Below are 21,891 nucleotides of genomic sequence, written 5' to 3'. Positions count from 1 at the left end.
GAAGTTACGACGAACGGCGATGAACATACAGTCCCTTTCGGTAAATACGATGCAAGTATGCAAATCGAATAAAGAGCAGGCCGTGCGCGAGTTATTTCAAGTGCGCGAACGAGAGTGACTTTTTAGACGCGATCGCTCGAGGTTTCGGTGACGACGTGAAAAATGTGAGCTTCGAACGGGCAGCGGGGATAAATTCATTAAAGTGCGGAAGTAAAGAAAAGAGAGAGAGAGAGAGAGGAAGTGCGGAAAGAAGACTCGGGCGAGGAAAGGAAACGCAGCTGCTGTTGCCGATCATTTGACGCATGCATGTAAAAAAGAGGAAAGGAGAGAGAGAGAGAAAAAGGAAATTTAGAAGTGCCGTGATTTCAGAGTCTCGACGAAAGAAAGAACGATAAAAAAGGTGCGTATCGGCAAAAATGAATTATTATTGTCTCTGCACTCTTCGATAACATTTTCTATTTATTTTTCTATAATATTTTTCTTCCCTTTTTCAAGTGTGCAAATCTAAGTTTCAAGCTTTTTTTCAAATGCAGTGTATATTATTACTTATCTATACAAAAGGTATTCATAAATAACATGTGGAACGCACTTTAAGGGCGGGACAAGGGACAAAATATAGAAAATGTTCATATAACATGTGTCATATTTCACAAACATGGTTGTAATTTGGAAATAGTGTGAATAATTTTGTCTGCATAATTTTTTTGTGGTTTTCCTGAATATATATATTTTTATCCAATATAAAAAATGTTAGAGATATTAAGTGCAGAAAATGGAGAAAAGTCAATTAATTAAAAAAAAAAAAATTTTTTATTTCTGAAATAATTCGCACTTAATATTGATTCATAAATATTTGAGGATTTATTTTGGATAGGTTTATATAAATGTTTCAAATGTCTATATTTATAAATGCTATTTTTAATTGTTCTCTCAGTTGTAAAAAATGCTTTCTTCGAGTTAAAATTATATTATTTTTCAAAGAAAAAATCAAATCAGAGAGAAAAAAAGAATCGATTTCTGGTGTTTATAAAAAGCATAATATAAATTATATAATTTTATGATTTTTGAATTATAAACAACAGATATAATGATATTTTTATTCTTTTAAAGTGGTAGAAACATAGAGAAAATTTATCTTAAAAGTTCTATTAGTTATTTATATTAAAATGTTTAATTTTAAGATGATTTTTTAATATTTAACAAAAATAAATTATAAGAGTAAACTAGATAGTAGAACAAATAAATAATTAAATAAAAGATTAGAAAAAAATTATTACTTGTTCGCTGCTATCAAAAACTTTCATTAAAACATAAAAGTTTATTATTAATTATTTTAACATTTTATAAACAATAGATATTGTGCAAAAAGTCTTAAATACATATGATATAATTTATATATAAGTTACATATACATGTAGGATGTTTCTAGATAAATATCATTTGAAATAATTATTAAATAATAGAAGATGTGAGATATATAAGAGAAAACTTTTTAATTATTTTTTATATAAAATCTAATAATATTAATTTTTCTTAATTTTTCAAGATTATAAGAAATATATTTTTAAATGAAATAATATATTTTTATATAAATATCATGAAAGAACAGAGAGAGACAAAGTCAATAGACATTTGAAGTCAATAGACATTTGAAGTGATCGTGGAGCAATCTAAAGTCACAGAAGTGAAGGAATTTCCAGTTCTTAAACATTGTTATGAGATGAATAATGGATTGCAAGAATAATCATTTGTTTTGACAGCACATGTATCGATAATTCTCTCTTCAAAGAAGCTGTACAATCAAAACAAATAATTACTTTAATCATAAGTGCAGCTGGATAAATGATATTTTTATATATTCCCACAAAAAGAAGCCTAACATTGTTAAACTGGAAAATTAATTTATTAATTCATCATATTTAATCTATTAATTTTCGAGCATATTAAAATGTTTTCTTGTTTTTAATGCAAATGATAGAATATCATTTATTTTAGTATACTGAGAAATATAATGCATTGTAAAGTTTGCGGAATATTTATTTCTTGGAAATAAACTGAAATAAAGAAAAACTATTTATCTAATATACTGAGAAACTTAATCTTTTGAAAAAGTTTTGGTATTTTGTTTTGAAAATATATTGCGTTTATTTATGCTTGAATATCATCAAAAAGATATGGACCGATGATTCATTAAATTCTGCACCAGATATTAAGTCTCCAAATTAATAATCAAATTGTTTTGTCCTAGATTATTTTTATCTCAACAATATTACAGTAGTTGATACTGTTATCATCTTTAAGAATTCTTTTACCATTGAATCTTTATTAACAACTACATATTTCGTGATATCATTCTTTACTTATATACAGAATTAAATATATAAAATATAACAGAAATCTCAATTTTTATCTGTTTCAACAATTTCTGAGACATAAGATTGCTTTATTTCAGATGTCTTTTTTTTTTCTTTCTTTTTTTTTTAATCAGGTTCTCTATCTATAACACATAATAAATAAAGCCTTGTTATATTTTTCTCGTATCTCAAATTATTTAGCAGTTATCACAAAACAATTATTTCAACAATATTTATTTATTTATTTAGACACATTAAAATTTTTTATTAATTTTTATTTGCCATATTTATATTGTTATATTTTATTTAGCATTTCTGAATTATTTAAGAAAAATATAATTTTTAATGAAAAAAATTATAAGAAAAAAATAAACTACTTAAACTATAAAAAAAAACTTATTTTGATACTTTTGAAATAAATTTTGATGATTTTTCTACCACTTCAGACAAAAATAAAAATACTATTATTATATTTGGCTAGTAAAACATAAAATATGTAATTTACTTTTTATTTACTTAATTAAATTATAATTTAATTATTATTAAATTTTTATTTACTTCATTACTAGTATTATTATTATGTACTACACTTTTTATGCAGAAATAAGTCGTTTTTGAAAGTCATTTTTGAAAGTTTTACGTTTTTATCATTTGTTGTAGCCCTATGTAATAGTATTTATATGCAGGTACAACAGCATAAAGTTGAAAGACAGATATGCGAGATAAGATGCTTTCTTCGTCATGATGCTCTGGAAAGGGGTCATGTTGGGGAAATAGAATGAGAATGTGAGGCCTTTCACCAACTGCACAATCGACATGGAAAGCATTTTACTTTCTATTATCCCTTTTATTAATTTTTATTTATTTATTTATTTTTATTAATTTTTATTGCTACTTTGAAGCTTTCAACGGAAGTGGAAGCTATCAATCTATTTATATACTTATAAATTCATGTCGTCACAGTCTTCTCTTTATTCATCAAAAACCTATATTTAGCACTCACATTTTCGTTGTCCCGATAAAAACAGCAATATTTACGTAACACATGATTTATCATTAATGCTTATCTAACTAACAATGAAGACAAACGAAATAAACGATGGCTATAAATGTTTCTCAAAGTGCCTCGACGTCTATAAATGTTTCCCAAAGTGGTTTAGCGTCTAAAAGTCTGCATGCATTTTCTTAAGAACATCTCTACATACGGGAAAAAAATGAAAGAATATGGAAAATGCAGTATAGAAACTCTTTTGATACTAACAAGGCGCATGCTACATCTAATCTTAACGTGATCTGTGACCTAATTCTAATTTTATTTTTACCTTTCCCACGAATCATTAATATAGCCAAGCTAAGGGAACATATAAAAATAGCTAAATTATTTTTTTTTAAATTATATATGTACATATAAATATGCATAAAAGTGGCCTGTATGAAGTTAGCCCCCCATTTTTCGAATTTTAAAATTTTAAAGGTTGTTCCAGGTTGTTCTAGACTTGTTCTAAATTGTTCCAAAAGATCAAATTTAAAAAATAAAAATTTTCGCGAAAAATGGAAAAAAACGATTTTTTGACCTGGCCCCCCATTTTTCGAAAATCGAACTTTTAAAGGTTGTTCCAGATTGTTCTAGTTGTTCTAAACATTGTTCCAAAGTGATAATTCCCTAAACAAAATATTTCACGAGATATAATAAAAAAATAGTTTCGTGCGCTAAAACAGTATTTTTACGTTTTCGGCTATAGTTATTATCTCTTAAACACCAAACTGTATATTTTAGCTAAAAACGAACAGAACAACCTGGAACAACTCTCAATTTTGCTAGAACATAATTTTAAAGAGTACTTTACTCTAGGAAATAAACATATTTTTGTTGTTTTTTCGTGTTTTTCGACCGATAACGACGTGACAGCGATCCCAAACTATAGAACAATTACGTACTGGCATAGAACAACTTGGAACAACTCTCAGTTTTGCTAGAACATTATTTTAAAGGGTACTTTACTCTTGGAAATAAACACATTTTTTTTGTTTTTTCATCTTTTTTGCCCGCTAAAGTCGCGATAGCGGTCCCAAACTATAGAACAATTACGTACTGGCATAGAACAACTTGGAACAACTCTCAGTTTTGCTGGAACATTATTTTAAAGAGTACTTTACTCTTGGAAATAAACACATTTTTTTTGTTTTTTCATCTTTTTTGCTCGCTAAAGTTGCGATAGCGGTCCCAAACTATAGAACAATTACGTACTGGCATAGAACAACTTGGAACAACTCTCAATTTTGCTAGAACATAATTTTAAAGAGTACTTTACTCTTGGAAATAAACACATTTTTCTTGTTTTTTTTGTGTTTTTCGACCGATAACGACGTGACAGCGGTCCCAAACTATAGAACAATTACGTACTGGCATAGAACAACTTGGAACAACTCTCAGTTTTGCTAAAACATTATTTTAAATGGTACTTTACTCTTAGAAATAAACACATTTTTTTTGTTTTTTCATCTTTTTTGCCCGCTAAAGTCGCGATAGCGGTCCCAAACTGTAGAACAATTACGTACTGGCATAGAACAACTTGGAACAACTCTCAATTTTGCTAGAACATAATTTTAAAGAGTACTTTACTCTTGGAAATAAACACATTTTTCTTGTTTTTTTGTGTTTTTCGACCGATAACGACGTGACAGCGATCCCAAACTATAGAACAATTACGTACTGGCATAGAACAACTTGGAACAACTCTCAGTTTTGCTAGAACATTATTTTAAAGGGTACTTTACTCTTGGAAATAAACACATTTTTTTTGTTTTTTCATCTTTTTTGCCCGCTAAAGTCGCGATAGCGGTCCCAAACTATAGAACAATTACGTACTGGCATAGAACAACTTGGAACAACTCTCAGTTTTGCTGGAACATTATTTTAAAGAGTACTTTACTCTTGGAAATAAACACATTTTTTTTGTTTTTTTATCTTTTTTGCTCGCTAAAGTTGCGATAGCGGTCCCAAACTATAGAACAATTACGTACTGGCATAGAACAACTTGGAACAACTCTCAATTTTGCTAGAACATAATTTTAAAGAGTACTTTACTCTTGGAAATAAACACATTTTTCTTGTTTTTTTGTGTTTTTCGACCGATAACGACGTGACAGCGATCCCAAACTATAGAACAATTACGTACTGGCATAGAACAACTTGGAACAACTCTCAGTTTTGCTAAAACATTATTTTAAATGGTACTTTACTCTTAGAAATAAACACATTTTTTTTGTTTTTTCATCTTTTTTGCCCGCTAAAGTCGCGATAGCGGTCCCAAACTATAGAACAATTACGTACTGGCATAGAACAACTTGGAACAACTCTCAATTTTGCTAGAACATAATTTTAAAGAGTACTTTACTCTTGGAAATAAACACATTTTTCTTGTTTTTTTGTGTTTTTCGACCGATAACGACGTGACAGCGGTCCCAAACTATAGAACAATTACGTACTGGCATAGAACAACTTGGAACAACTCTCAGTTTTGCTAAAACATTATTTTAAATGGTACTTTACTCTTAGAAATAAACACATTTTTTTTGTTTTTTCATCTTTTTTGCCCGCTAAAGTCGCGATAGCGGTCCCAAACTGTAGAACAATTACGTACTGGCATAGAACAACTTGGAACAACTCTCAATTTTGCTAGAACATAATTTTAAAGAGTACTTTACTCTTGGAAATAAACACATTTTTCTTGTTTTTTTGTGTTTTTCGACCGATAACGACGTGACAGCGATCCCAAACTATAGAACAATTACGTACTGGCATAGAACAACTTGGAACAACTCTCAGTTTTGCTAGAACATTATTTTAAAGGGTACTTTACTCTTGGAAATAAACACATTTTTTTTGTTTTTTCATCTTTTTTGCCCGCTAAAGTCGCGATAGCGGTCCCAAACTATAGAACAATTACGTACTGGCATAGAACAACTTGGAACAACTCTCAATTTTGCTAGAACATAATTTTAAAGAGTACTTTACTCTTGGAAATAAACACATTTTTCTTGTTTTTTTGTGTTTTTCGACCGATAACGTCGCGACAGCGGTCTCAAACTATAGAACAATTACGTACTGGCATAGAACAACTTGGAACAACTCTCAGTTTTGCTAGAACATTATTTTAAAGGGTACTTTACTCTTAGAAATAAACACATTTTTTTTGTTTTTTCATCTTTTTTGCTCGCTAAAGTCGCGATAGCGGTCCCAAACTATAGAACAATTACGTACTGGCATAGAACAACTTGGAACAACTCTCAGTTTTGCTGGAACATTATTTTAAAGAGTACTTTACTCTTGGAAATAAACACATTTTTCTTGTTTTTTTGTGTTTTTCGACCGATAACGACGTGACAGCGGTCCCAAACTATAGAACAATTACGTACTGGCATAGAACAACTTGGAACAACTCTCAGTTTTGCTAAAACATTATTTTAAATGGTACTTTACTCTTAGAAATAAACACATTTTTTTTGTTTTTTCATCTTTTTTGCCCGCTAAAGTCGCGATAGCGGTCCCAAACTGTAGAACAATTACGTACTGGCATAGAACAACTTGGAACAACTCTCAATTTTGCTAGAACATAATTTTAAAGAGTACTTTACTCTTGGAAATAAACACATTTTTCTTGTTTTTTTGTGTTTTTCGACCGATAACGACGTGACAGCGATCCCAAACTATAGAACAATTACGTACTGGCATAGAACAACTTGGAACAACTCTCAGTTTTGCTAGAACATTATTTTAAAGGGTACTTTACTCTTGGAAATAAACACATTTTTTTTGTTTTTTCATCTTTTTTGCCCGCTAAAGTCGCGATAGCGGTCCCAAACTATAGAACAATTACGTACTGGCATAGAACAACTTGGAACAACTCTCAGTTTTGCTGGAACATTATTTTAAAGAGTACTTTACTCTTGGAAATAAACACATTTTTTTTGTTTTTTCATCTTTTTTGCTCGCTAAAGTTGCGATAGCGGTCCCAAACTATAGAACAATTACGTACTGGCATAGAACAACTTGGAACAACTCTCAATTTTGCTAGAACATAATTTTAAAGAGTACTTTACTCTTGGAAATAAACACATTTTTCTTGTTTTTTGTGTTTTTCGACCGATAACGACGTGACAGCGGTCCCAAACTATAGAACAATTACGTACTGGCATAGAACAACTTGGAACAACTCTCAGTTTTGCTAAAACATTATTTTAAATGGTACTTTACTCTTAGAAATAAACACATTTTTTTTGTTTTTTCATCTTTTTTGCCCGCTAAAGTCGCGATAGCGGTCCCAAACTGTAGAACAATTACCTACTTGCATAGAACAACTTGGAACAACTCTCAATTTTGCTAGAACATAATTTTAAAGAGTACTTTACTCTTGGAAATAAACACATTTTTCTTGTTTTTTTGTGTTATTCGACCGATAACGTCGCGACAGCGGTCTCAAACTATAGAACAATTACGTACTGGCATAGAACAACTTGGAACAACTCTCAGTTTTGCTAGAACATTATTTTAAAGGGTACTTTACTCTTGGAAATAAACACATTTTTTTTGTTTTTTCATCTTTTTTACCCGCTAAAGTCGCGATAGCGGTCCCAAACTATAGAACAATTACGTACTGGCATAGAACAACTTGGAACAACTCTCAATTTTGCTAGAACATAATTTTAAAGAGTACTTTACTCTTGGAAATAAACACATTTTTCTTGTTTTTTTGTGTTTTTCGACCGATAACGTCGCGACAGCGGTCTCAAACTATAGAACAATTACGTACTGGCATAGAACAACTTGGAACAACTCTCAGTTTTGCTAGAACATTATTTTAAAGGGTACTTTACTCTTAGAAATAAACACATTTTTTTTGTTTTTTCATCTTTTTTGCTCGCTAAAGTCGCGATAGCGGTCCCAAACTATAGAACAATTACGTACTGGCATAGAACAACTTGGAACAACTCTCAGTTTTGCTGGAACATTATTTTAAAGAGTACTTTACTCTTGGAAATAAACACATTTTTTTTGTTTTTTCATCTTTTTTGCTCGCTAAAGTCGCGATAGCGGTCCCAAACTATAGAACAATTACGTACTGGCATAGAACAACTTGGAACAACTCTCAGTTTTGCTAGAACATTATTTTAAAGGGTACTTTACTCTTGGAAATAAACACATTTTTTTTGTTTTTTCATTTTTTTTGCTCGCTAAAGTCGCGATAGCAGTCCCAAACTATAGAACAATTACGTACTGGCATAGAACAACTTGGAACAACTCTCAATTTTGCTAGAACATAATTTTAAAGAGTACTTTACTCTTGGAAATAAACACATTTTTCTTGTTTTTTTGTGTTTTTCGACCGATAACGACGTGACAGCGATCCCAAACTATAGAACAATTACGTACTGGCATAGAACAACTTGAAACAACTCTCAGTTTTGCTAAAACATCATTTTAAAGGGTACTTTACTCTTGGTAATGAACACATTTTTTTTTGTTTTTTCATCTTTTTCGCCCGCTAAAGTCGCGACAGCGATCGTAAACTATAGAACAGTTACGTACTGGCATAGAACAACTTGGAACAACTCTCAATTTTACTAGAACATGTTTATTTCCAAGAGTAAAGTACTCTTTAAAATTATGTTCTAGCAAAATTGAGAGTTGTTCCAAGTTGTTCTATGCCAGTACGTAATTGTTCTATAGTTTGGGACCGCTATCGCGACTTTAGCGAGCAAAAAAGATGAAAAAACAAAAAAAATGTGTTTATTTCCAAGAGTAAAGTACCCTTTAAAATTATGTTCTAGCAAAACTGAGAGTTGTTCCAAGTTGTTCTATGCCAATACGTAATTGTTCTATAGTTTGAAACCGCTATCGCGACTTTAGCGAGCAAAAAAGATGAAAAAACAAAAAAAATGTGTTTATTTCTAAGAGTAAAGTACCCTTTAAAATAATGTTCTAGCAAAACTGAGAGTTGTTCCAAGTTGTTCTATGCCAGTACGTAATTGTTCTATAGTTTGGGACCGCTGTCGCGACGTTATCGGTCGAAAAACACAAAAAAACAAGAAAAATGTGTTTATTTCCAAAAGTAAAGTACTCTTTAAAATTATGTTCTAGCAAAATTGAGAGTTGTTCCAAGTTGTTCTATGCCAGTACGTAATTGTTCTATAGTTTGGGACCGCTATCGCAACTTTAGCGAGCAAAAAAGATGAAAAAACAAAAAAAATGTGTTTATTTCCAAGAGTAAAGTACTCTTTAAAATAATGTTCCAGCAAAACTGAGAGTTGTTCCAAGTTGTTCTATGCCAGTACGTAATTGTTCTATAGTTTGGGATCGCTGTCACGTCGTTATCGGTCGAAAAACACGAAAAAACAACAAAAATATGTTTATTTCCAAGAGTAAAGTACTCTTTAAAATTATGTTCTAGCAAAATTGAGAGTTGTTCCAGGTTGTTCTGTTCGTTTTTAGCTAAAATATACAGTTTGGTGTTTAAGAGATAATAACTATAGCCGAAAACGTAAAAATACTGTTTTAGCGCACGAAACTATTTTTTTATTATATCTCGTGAAATATTTTGTTTAGGGAATTATCACTTTGGAACAATGTTTAGAACAACTAGAACAATCTGGAACAACCTTTAAAAGTTCGATTTTCGAAAAATGGGGGGCCAGGTCAAAAAATCGTTTTTTTCCATTTTTCGCGAAAATTTTTATTTTTTAAATTTGATCTTTTGGAACAATTTAGAACAAGTCTAGAACAACCTGGAACAACCTTTAAAATTTTAAAATTCGAAAAATGGGGGGCTAACTTCATACAGGCATAAAAGTGAGTTTAATGCTATAAGAAACATTTTTTCATTTATTTGTCATATTTATTTTGTTGTATTTTATTTTTAGCATTTCTGAATTATTTAAGAAAAGTGTTTATAATTTTTAATGAAAAAAGTTATAAGAATAAACTATATATAATTAAATATTTTTTAAAAATTATATGAATAATATTATATATAAGTTTATTTATTTAATATATATTTGTATTATATATAAATTTATATATAATAATAATATATTATTTATATAATTTTTAAAAAATTATTTATATAATTATTTACAGTTTATTCTTATAACTTTTTCATTAAAAATTATTAAAAAAACATTTTTAATTAAATATATGTATGTAAATATATATATATATATAAATTATAACTTTGTTTTGTATTTTTTTTAATGATACCACAGAAATCTTCTATTAAATTAATTCTGATAAATTTTATTTTAAATAACAATTTTATTGTTTATTGAGTAAAAGATCTGGGGTGTAAATGACGAGTTGTATCGCATATCTAGGATGTCATGTAATAAATGTACGATATAAATTATTCAAGGTAAAATGACGAAGTGAAAAGGAAACCGAAACGAATGCGATCATGTCCTGATAGGATAGGAGAGCAACATTTCGTCGTATTTTATGTCAAGGGGAAGAGAAATCGTCTTATATCTTCCTACGATAGCGTAGAATGGGTGAGAAAATTATATGTTTACATGTCAGATTTTGATTTTGATTTAGGACAGGTTGCGCTGATATAAATTCGCTCTGTTTAAAATGGATGTTAATTGCAAATTTTTTTTTACATTATGCAGTTGTAGTTAACTTTTTAAAATTATAATTTAAAGAAAAAAATATAACTAACATTAGTTTAAGATGCATTCAGTCCTAAACCAATCAAAATTCATCACAATTTAAATGGTGAATTAACTTAAGTTAATTTTATTTCATACAGTGACTAAAAGTAAAAAATTATGTTGATCTATAAAGCTAGTTTGTTTCATAAAGTTAAAAAAAATAGATATATTATTAGATTCATTTATTATATATTTAAATTTCAATTATATCCACAGGAAGTGAAATTTTTATCAAATTAATCAAGAGATTAGAAGAAGAGAATCTGCGCTTCGCTAACATTTTAAATAATCCATTTCCCATTTTAATTAGATTTAATTAATATAATTGCGTTTATACCAGGCGTGTTCTATTTTTGCCCCGTTGACTCTGCTCGATTTTTGCTGTATTTCTACTGTCAGTATTTGATATATCAGGTCGTCCTTTAATTTGATGTATTAGGTTTGTATCCTTGCCACGTTTTCGCTGTCACGATGTAAAAATTGTGCCGTCACCAATATTGCAAATCCTGCTTTTATTACGCATTTATTAACGCAATTTAATAGCAGACGATGCACGATTTTTGTTGTATTTATATAATGTATATCGTCATATCATACTTATTTTAATTTATATATGTAATTTTTTGAAATTAAATGAGATAGGAAAATGCAATTTATATAGTTTTGATAGAAACATGTTTTTATTTTTAAAAATTCTTAATGCTTATCCTTATTAATTTGTGATTTAAATTTGATCATTGAGTAACATAAGATAACGTCAAAAATTAATGTTTATTATTATATACGATTATAATTTATTATTAGATCGTAACTCTAATTATTATTAATTTATTAAATTTCATTTTTATGTCTGGATTTATATAATATTGATAATATGTATTCCATGCACAAATTTTCATCTTCTTTTTAGATAAACTTATTAATTTTACTATATTTTTTCTCATCGTTTTTGTTCCATTTTACAAAATATATAAATTGCAACAATTAAAAATCTTGAAAATATCTGAATATATGATAATTGTTTTTATAGTAATAATTATCAGAAATATATATTAAAGAATTTTTTTAGAGATAGTGTTTTTTGAAGAATAAAAATAATTAACAAATTAAGTTGGTTATTATATAGAATTTTTAGTAATAATATTAAAGTGAACATAAAATATAATATTAGGTTCAAGATTATATACTTTATACTAAAATAGTAGTTTCAAGATTATTTCATGTTAAAGAAATATGAAATATTAAATGTGTTTTTTATGAATTTGAAGGAATGATTTGTTTCCCTCGTTGCGGCTAAAAATATATTTTTTTTTTAATCTGTTTCCGGAATTTAAGCACTATACAGTTAAATAAATTCTTAAAAGTGATATTATTACATAAAATAGCCTTGTTTTTTAATAATAGCTAATCAATAAACAAAATGATTCGTCTCTATTTGATAAAAATATTATCTTTTATTTTCAACGCATTGTTTCCTATGATACTCTTTCATAGTATGTCTTGTAATTTTATAATATAGTAAATTTATTGAGAATTATTATAAATATTATTTTATATATATATATATATATTTTATATAGGTACTAATCGTAAATTTTATTTGATTTTAGATACACAAGTAGAAATGTCTCGCAACAATGGACCTGGTCTTTATGAGTTCCTTATGGAAGCCGAATTGCAGCAATATTATCCTGGAATTCGAGGTAGTTTTATTTTTTTTACTCATATTTTATTATGCATATATTTTTTAAATAATATTTTAAGAGATGTGAAAATTAAATATTAATATAAATTTATTTATATTAATATAAGTATGTAAATTACATAAGTATATTTATATTATATCATAATTTTTATTAAATAATTATATTTTTAAAACCATAATTATTACTTATTACAAGAAAGTTTATATTATGTTATAGTTTATTTATATTTATAATATAAATTATATATATTAATATTATATTTATATATCAATATAAGTTTATTTATATTATATTCATTAAATAATATTATATTTTTAAAACCATAATTATTTCTTATTTTACAAAAAAGTGTATATTATATTATAGTTTATTTATATATTAATATAAAAATTTATTTTTAATTATTTATATTAATATAAGTTTCTATTATACAGGGTGTCCCATTTTAATGTCTCACCCCTAAATAAGTTTTTTATTTTTGATTGTAGAAAAAAATGTTTCAGACAAAAGTTGTATGGTTTCGAGAAGCACATAAGGTGGTGCCATTAGTTTGACCTTGAATAGTTGCTTGAGGTTCATGTGAAGGTCACCTTTAATTTCTTAAATTATCTACCTACTTTTTATTACATATTCTTGTAGCTGACATCGAGAGCTTTCCAAAACACTATAACGAAACACTTTTATCTCAAGTACTTTTTGAGTTTTAAGACAAGATCTCACCTCAAGGTAATCTTTACGTGACCTTCAAACAACTATTCAAGGTCAAACTAATGGCACCACCTTATGTCCTCCTTGAAGTCATACAATTTTTGTCTGAAACATTTTTTTCTACAATCAAAAATAAAAAATTTATTTGGGGTGGAACATTAAAATGGGACACCCTGTATTATTATATTATATTTATATTAATATTGTATTATTACATTATATATTATATTTATATTTATTAATATTATATTCGGGAGCCTTATAATTTAAATTTAATGATATTTATACCTTATTTATCAGGTGACCTGAAGGTGCAAACAACAGCCCAGCTGAAGTATGTGACGGAAGAGGATCTAAACGCGATAGGGATGAGCAAACCAGAGATGCGCCGTCTGAAGAAATACTTCCAGAAGCACTTCCCGCAGAACTACCTCTCCAAGTTCAAGAAGATGCTGCTACCGAAGCGCGAGGAGCAGACCCCGGGCGTCCTGAACATGCTGCCGGAAGAGAGGCAGGACAGACCGTCGATCCGCGTGCCCAACAAGCACATGATTCCCGCGGACGCGATCATCGTGAACAAGGAGTTGGGGACCGGGGAGTTCGGGGTCGTCCAGCAGGGCGTGTGGACCAACGACGGCGAGAGGATTCAGGTCGCCATCAAGTGCCTGTCCCGCGAGAGGATGCAGAACAACCCCATAGAGTTTCTGAAGGAGGCCGCGATCATGCACGCGATTGATCACGAGCACATCGTGCGACTCTACGGCGTCGTCCTCGACACGAACTCGCTGATGCTCGTCACGGAGCTCGCGCCTTTGCGCTCGTTGCTCGAGTGCCTGAAGGAGCCCAGTCTGCGTTCAAGCTTCCCGGTCCTGTCGCTGTGCGACTTTGCCGTGCAGATCGCCGACGGGATGCAGTACCTGGAAGCGAAGAGACTGATTCATCGCGACCTGGCGGCCCGGAACATCCTCGTATTCTCGAAGAACAAGGTGAAGATCTCGGACTTCGGGCTGTCGCGCGCTCTGGGAGTCGGCAAGGATTACTACCAGACGAATTTCAATGTCAACCTGAAGCTGCCCATCGCTTGGTGCGCGCCCGAGTGCATATCCTACCTCAAGTTCACGTCGGCGAGCGACGTCTGGGCGTACGGGGTGACTCTGTGGGAGATCTTCAGCTACGGCTTTCAACCCTGGGCCGCGTTGACCGGCCATCAGATCCTCGAGGCAATAGACGAGCCTAATTTTCAGAGGCTCGAGCAACCGGAGTGCTGCCCGAAGGACTATTTCTCTCTCATGCAGCAGTGTTGGCAACACGAGTCCCAGAAGAGACCCAAGTTCTCCGAGCTGATTAATCTGTTGCCCGATTTGAAGCCGGAGCAAGTTCAGGCGGTCCAAGACAGCACCGAGCCGAATCAGCTGGTCTACCGTCAGAGCGATATAATCACGGTCCTGGACAAGGGCAACGGCAACGCTCTGTGGAAGGGCGTCCTGAACAACGGTAAGACCGGTCTCTTCAATCCGGCGCACACGATCGCGTATCTCGGCTCGAATCTGCCCAGCAACAAGCTTGGCGAGTTCACGCGAGGAGATGGCAAGAATGCCTTCTCGTCACAGCGTCGGAAGATTCGCACGGATATGATATCCTCGCCGCAGGGCGATCTCAAGCATACCGGTCACGTGGGCCTCGACGGCGCGTACTTCGGCGACATCAGCTTCCTCGGCGACAAGTACCCGCACTTGCCCCGCCAAGTCGTGACGCCGTACAAGCCGCAAGAGGACGCGATCGATAATTCGCAGAGTCTGAATCAGGACGCGAGGAGCGTCGACACGAACAGAGAATCGACCAGGGATAGCAGAAGTATACAACAGGAAACTCAGAGCAAACATGGTACCGATATTTTCTGTCTCGTTATATATTTTTACAAGTATTTGTGTCGACTATGTATACAGAGTGGCCCATTTTAATCGATCGCTCCTAAAATTGTTTTTTTTATTTTTTATTGTACGACCAAACTGCTGACATTTTTCTGAAGGGTGCTCTTCAAGGTTATCTGAAGGTCAATTATGTTTTTTTTTTTTTTTTTTAATAGAATCACTATATTTTTTTATATAAATCTATTTTTTAATCGATCACTCCTAAAATTGTTTTTTATTTTTAATTGTACGACCAAATTGCTGATATTTTTCTGAAGGGTGCTCTTCAAGGTCATCTGAAGGTCAATTATATTTTTTAAAATAGAATCACTATATTTTTTTTATATAAATCTACACTAATATTACTTTTTAATGCGTCTTACAACTTTTATTTGAAACATTTTTTTTTTCAAACTATTTTCAAGATATTTGACTGTGTTGCAGGACTTTTGAGGCATTCTGTATATATGCTTGAATACATGCCCGTGAATTTATTTAATAAAATTGCAATATTTTACGTAATTTCATGAGACACAACTTGATTATATGGGAATTAGGAAATTTTGCACGTAAAATAAAGTATCGATGAAATATTAGTCATACTTAATCTTTGTGCTATTTTGAAAATATGATAACATTATCTTATATGTGTGTTTATATAGAGAGCTTATGGTCTGATACGAGTTCGGAGATATGTCCAGTGAATGCAGAAAGTAATGCGAAGAAACAATCTGTGTCTAACGTAGGCAGCAACACTGATACTCTCGAAGCTGATCACGAGTATCACGAAATTAGCGATGAAGAGAACCAAGAAAGTCCATTAAGATTTGATAAGGCGTTGAATTTCGATTTTGGTCCGAGCCTTTTGGCAGAAATGGATCAAATGTTCCGATCGTTAGGTAAAGAAATGTTGGAAAACGTTAAATATAAAAATATACTTTTTTTTTATGTAAGAGGCACGAAAATGATTTCTCACGCATTATTATGTTTTATTGTACAGGTTCTTCTCCTCCGCCTCCACCACCGGGTCATCCTTTATCGAGTGAACACGAATCGAGCAACGTGAGAAACGAATTGCGGGAAATTCAAGCGAAGCAATGCAGCAAGAAGAAACAAGCCACCGTGAGTCCAATAAATGTACAGTAATCTTTTATTATTTTTCATTATTACATATTATAGTTTATATATATTCAGTGTATTTAACGTTATTACTCATTTCTTACTTATTATTTGCAATCTTCAAATATTATTTTTATTTTTATATATTTTTGTATATTTATACAATATCTATTATTAAGTTAAAAAATAAAAAATCAATTTGATTAGAACTCTTATATAAAAATGATGATTCAAATTCAATGCAATCAAGATTCTATCGCACTATTTTTCTAGATCTATATTTAATATGATGAAAAAATTTTAAATTTGTATTTGTAAGCTAATAGAAAGACGGGAAATTGCACAGACAGAAATGTTGATCTACCGTTAAACCACGACGGAGAGGGTAAACATTTCTCTTGTGTATCTAGGTGAAACCTATCTCAGCTGCCGATCAGAAAACTCTCTACTCAGCCATTGCTATGGCACAGGAATTGACAGCACGTTCCATGACAGATCTTGAACATCCACCGGAGTCTCCCCATACACCTGCCAGTCCTTCAAGACGCAGAAAATTCTCTTTTAAGTTGCCACATCAATACAGTCCCAAACCAGATAGACGACATTTTTCGGAAGAAGCTGCCAGTATACCTGATATACAGGTACAACACAGGTTTTTGTTTCCTTTTATCACAAAAGTGTATTTTAAAAGTCGCAACAAAGGAAGACACGTTTAAGAAAGTCTTCATTATATTTTCCTTATTTAATAACAAAATTTTTGTTACGATTTATACAATCATTTAAAAATTTTGCAAAATTATTTGACATTTTTAGAATATGGATTAATAATATGCTAAAGCATAGAAATGTTGCAACGGAGCAACAAATGATGAAAAATATTAGTAAGATTTTATTCGTTTCTTAGATTTATTATTTGCATTATAGATTATAGTTGTTTTCTCAAGCTAGTCAATTAGAAATAATTCTTCCTTTGTTTGTTTATTTTTTAAAATTAATATTTAACATACTGCAGCAGTAAGATGTTATATACACACGTCATTACACTTTTTTATACATATTTAATACATAAAAAATTGTGCGAAAAATTACCCTGGCAATCAAATATTTATAAATATGGCAAGATATTTATTTAGATTTAAATTTGATATGACTACAATAGAATTGAATAATCTACACATACATATAGACGTAATTAAAAGTGCAATCAGGAAGGTAATAATTGTACATAGAAGAAAAACTAAAAAAATTCAGAATACATTTTTCTATACGAAATTTTGTTTTCGATAAATTTGACTTTAAATATTAGAATATTGCGTTATGCGTTTTTAAATAATCAACAACTTTGTCTTATATTATAAATTGATCAAATTTATTTTAAAAAAGCATAAATATTATTGATTTTTTCAATTTGGAATTTTTCGCACGATTTTGAAACAGCTTTGTATGAAAAAATTTCAGTCTTCATTTTTGACTTATTTTTTCATATCGATTTCCTTTTTCGATTGTATTACTAGTTATAAGCTTATATATACATACATATTAATATTATTTAAAACAATTTTAATTAAATAATATTAATATATATATATATATATATATAGTATATATATATATATATATATATATATATATATATATATATATATATACACACACATTATATATATTAAAATAATTTAAAACATACATATTTTAATATTATTTAAAACAATTTCGACACTGTTATGGAACAAAGGGTTAATTCCTGCTGTCACCTGATATAAAAAATAGGTATAGGTATATTTTACAATCACTCGTACATTTACATACTTTGAAGAGTTGATTAATCGTATCTTTAAGTTTCTTAATCTAGTGCTGCTTATTCACTTATAACATAACTAATCTCGATTTGTCTCTGATCTCCTTTTCCCCTCTCATTACTTCTCATTTATTTCTCTATGTTTTACTGCATATCATTTGACTCTGTCATTTTTAATTCCACCATCAAAAATCACGTTTTATTTATTTTCGCCGGCAAAACTGCAAACTCTCTCCAAAAACTCTTCTCTGCTAACTGTATATCAAACGCGTACATCCGCATGCATCTGCTTCATTTCCCATGACCCACCTTCCCGCTGAACGTAAAGTGGCTGTGCTCGAGCCTGCAATCGCTCTCGTCGACGGTGTCGAGCATAGAGTCCCTCGGCGCGCCGTCGACCTTGAAACTGCCCCTGTGGGACAAAGCGTCGGCGGAATTCTGCTTCGCGAAGTCGCGGGAGCTCTTGACGAAGCCGAGCGCCTGGACCTCGTACATGGACATCGATCTGGACGCGCATCTACTGGACAATCACCAGGCGAGGCAGAGCCTGGTGAAGTCCACCGAGTTCCTGAGAAGCGAGAGCAAGAAGAACCATTTGAATTACGAGAACGAGGCCGCCGAAGCCGCCAGGTCTAAGAACCCTCGACCCCATCAGAACGGCAAGATCTTCAACATGGACAACACCATGTACGACCTACCCAACGAGGTGAAAAGAGTCTCCGCCAACTACGTCGAGCGTTACTTCGAGCTGCCCAAGTACTGCGACGACGAGGCCGTGCTGGGTGAGAAGGTGCACTTCGGGGAGGAGCTCAATAACTTGGAACAACCCAATAGCAGGTATTACATGAACCCTCTGGAGCAGAACTCCTCGGTGGGCGGTAGAGTGAATCAGGCGAGCCTGCATCAGAGTAAGCTAAACAATTGCGAGCAGCAACAGGCGAAGAACAACAACTCGTGGCCCGACGAGAACTTCGACATGTTGAAGGAGAAGATGGCGAATCTGGAGTCTCCCCGTAACAAACCCAACAAGTTCGACAAAGCGAACTTTGATCTCGGTACCAGGCCCAAGATCCCGGTGACCTTCGCCGAGTCCACGAAGCTGAACATCACCGAGTTCAAGAAGCTCGACTTTGCCAAGGTTAAGAGCGCGAAGAAGCCCTTCGTGCCTAGAAACGCGAGTCAGGACGCGGCCACGTACGGTTCCTCGGACAACATTAAGAAACCGGACGGCCTGGACAGTCCGAGGGGCAACGTGGAGGGGATGAAGATCAACATACAGAGCTTCCGCAAGCTCGAGCAGAACCAGAACGGCCACGAGGGCTTCCCGTTCGTCATCTCGAACAATCCTCTGTTCATCGCGGAGTCGGAGAAGAAGGAGTCCCCGATCTACAGCAGCTCCGAGAGTCTGCGAGTGAACTTCCAGCGTCTGCGACGGAAATCCGACGCGGAGGCGAGTCAGGTGGAGCTAAACAGCAAGCTCCTCGCGGAGAAGTATCAGCGCGAGGTCCTCGGCCTGGAGAGCGTGAAGAATTACCTGGACTTCAAGAAGGTCCAAAGCCTGAACTTGGGTCTGGGCAAGCTGACGCAGAACATGATGCAGCTCGGGAAGAACGCGCAGAACTCGCGGAACCTGGAGACCGCCGCGTCCAGGTCGCTGGTATCCAACATGAGGAACCTGGATCTGTCGGCCCACTCGTCCCTGCGCAGCTTGAACATCCCGATTCAGAAGCCGAAGCACCTGGACCTGAACATACCCCTGCAGAAGCAGTGCTGCAACGTGCAGCTGCAGAAGCTAAACCCGCCGACGAGTCCCACCGTTCACCAGCACATCCTGGAGCCGCCCAAGTTGTACCAGAACGAGCCCGCGCCCAGGAAGGAGCTGCCCAAGTTGGACATGCTCCCGGAGAAGCTCTGCAGCGCTGTGAACGCCTACCGGCACCGCACGTCCTCGCTGTCGGAGAACAGCAGGAAGCCGGTGAAGAACATCCGCAGGTCCTTCCACTCCCGGAACGACTCTAGCGAGGACTCGGACTCGGTCTCCCACTCGGAGATGGACATCCGGAGCCGGCTGCGTTACAAGCGCCGGCACAAGAGGGGCGTGCCGCACAACCTGCGCTTGAACCTCAAGTACAAGGCCCCGTTTCTCCACCCGGACTCCGCGAAGGGTCTCTCCACGGTCGAGCTCTGCGGGAAGTCGCCGCCGCCCTCGACGAGCTTTCTCAACTCGCTCTCGCCGCCCTTCTCCTCCAAGAACAATCTGCTCTCCTGGCCGGAAAGCGCGCCGAGCTCGAGTCTCACGTTCACCAGCAACTCCGACTTCGACTCGGACACCAGCTCCGAGTATCCGGAGTTCACGAGCGACGCTTTGACATTTCCTCCCTCCCCGGCTCCTTAAAGAGCAGTTTTACGCTTCAGTCTTATTGGAAATGTAGCTTTCTTCTTTTATTGCCTTGATACTGTATTATCATTTCGCAGAGTGGTTAGAAAGAGAGAAAGAGAGAAAAGTCTTTTTAAGAATGGAAATTTATAATTTGGTAATATAACATTTCTATGAATTTTATTGAAAGTAATTTTGAAAAAGTTTCTTTTTACTTTTTTCTGATATCGTATATTATTACAACATAAAATAATGTATATTTGATACACGAGGCATTCATACAAGTAGAACATAGTAAATAACTTTTGTATTACACGTGCAGGCAAAGTGGCACTTTGTGTGCGTGTTTTCTGTGCGGAAAGCAGCCGATTTCCCATGCCGCCATCTAGCGGCGACGCGGTGAGTGAATAAGCCGCATTCAAAGCCATTTCCTACGGCTATTCTCGCACCGTGCCGCCGCAAGATGGCGGCGTGCGATCGGCCACCTCCCGCACAGAAAACGCGCACAAAGCCATTTTGCCTGCACTTGTAATACAAAATAGTATGTGTATCACGTGCGGATTGACAATTGTAAACTCGTTTGGGGTGGTCGCACTCGCCTTCGGCTCGTGCGTCCATCCCCCGCACTCGTGACCAATTGTCAACTTTCCGCACTTGATACACAATATACTATATTATATTATATATTGTCCGATATTAATAGCATTAAATATTTATTATATCTATAATAGAATATTAAGCAATTGTATAAAATATTCGAATTTACATATAAACACGCAGACACACATTTTTATCTCAGAATTTCTTGAGTGGTTTTGCTGTGATGATAAAAAAAGCCGGAACTTCTAAAAAAATTCCATTTTTTATCAAATTTCAGTATCAACAATTTCATTCTTGGAATTATTTTTGAATATAATATTTATTTCTTAGATACAATAAATTAAATACTATATCCATTAAATACAAATTGATTTTAGCAATTAGAGTTAAGAGATCTCTATTAATATAAAGTTTTATCGAAAAATTAATAAAATATTTACGCTTTTTTTTAAGCTTAAACAATATTTAATAAGTTTGCATATATTATTGTGCATTATCTTAATAATAACTATTATTATTGAATTATTTGGAAAGTTTTTCAGATTATTTTTGCATATTTTATACTTTTATATATTATACAATAAATATAAAGAAATTTTATATATTTTATAAA

At 33.3% G+C, this 21,891-nt stretch overlaps 1 protein-coding gene across 5 annotated transcripts; it reads left to right on the top strand.

Moving 5' to 3' along the window:
* Positions 1 to 21,885, top strand: Ack-like (activated Cdc42 kinase-like). Of its 5 annotated transcripts, none has more exons than XM_029307581.2 (8): positions 1 to 400; positions 10,763 to 10,898; positions 12,671 to 12,763; positions 13,775 to 15,358; positions 16,047 to 16,283; positions 16,385 to 16,506; positions 16,914 to 17,144; positions 18,630 to 21,884. In XM_029307581.2, the coding sequence occupies exons 2-8, from the start codon at positions 10,895 to 10,897 to the stop codon at positions 20,694 to 20,696; spliced, it is 4,338 nt and encodes a 1,445-aa protein (XP_029163414.2). In that variant the 5' UTR covers positions 1 to 400; positions 10,763 to 10,894; the 3' UTR covers positions 20,697 to 21,884. The 5 variants fall into 5 exon arrangements, with proteins under 5 accessions (XP_029163414.2, XP_085343530.1, XP_085343531.1 ...); XM_085487404.1 differs by having other exon boundaries at positions 16,385 to 16,521; XM_085487405.1 differs by lacking the exon at positions 10,763 to 10,898 and having other exon boundaries at positions 16,385 to 16,521; positions 18,630 to 21,885.
* Positions 21,886 to 21,891: the final 6 nt, after the last annotated feature.

This window comes from Nylanderia fulva, unplaced genomic scaffold (assembly GCF_048542155.1).
Source record: "Nylanderia fulva isolate GAGA-0341 unplaced genomic scaffold, ASM4854215v1 Scaffold55, whole genome shotgun sequence".
In the NCBI taxonomy this organism is placed as follows: Eukaryota; Metazoa; Arthropoda; class Insecta; order Hymenoptera; family Formicidae; genus Nylanderia; species Nylanderia fulva.
This window is presented reverse-complemented; position numbering and strand designations above follow the sequence as displayed.

Coding starts and splice junctions, on each gene's coding strand:
- Ack-like (XM_085487404.1), top strand. Junction 12,764..13,774: donor ATATTATCCTGGAATTCGAG/GTAGTTTTATTT, acceptor CTTATTTATCAG/GTGACCTGAAGGTGCAAACA. Junction 15,359..16,046: donor GGAAACTCAGAGCAAACATG/GTACCGATATTT, acceptor GTGTTTATATAG/AGAGCTTATGGTCTGATACG.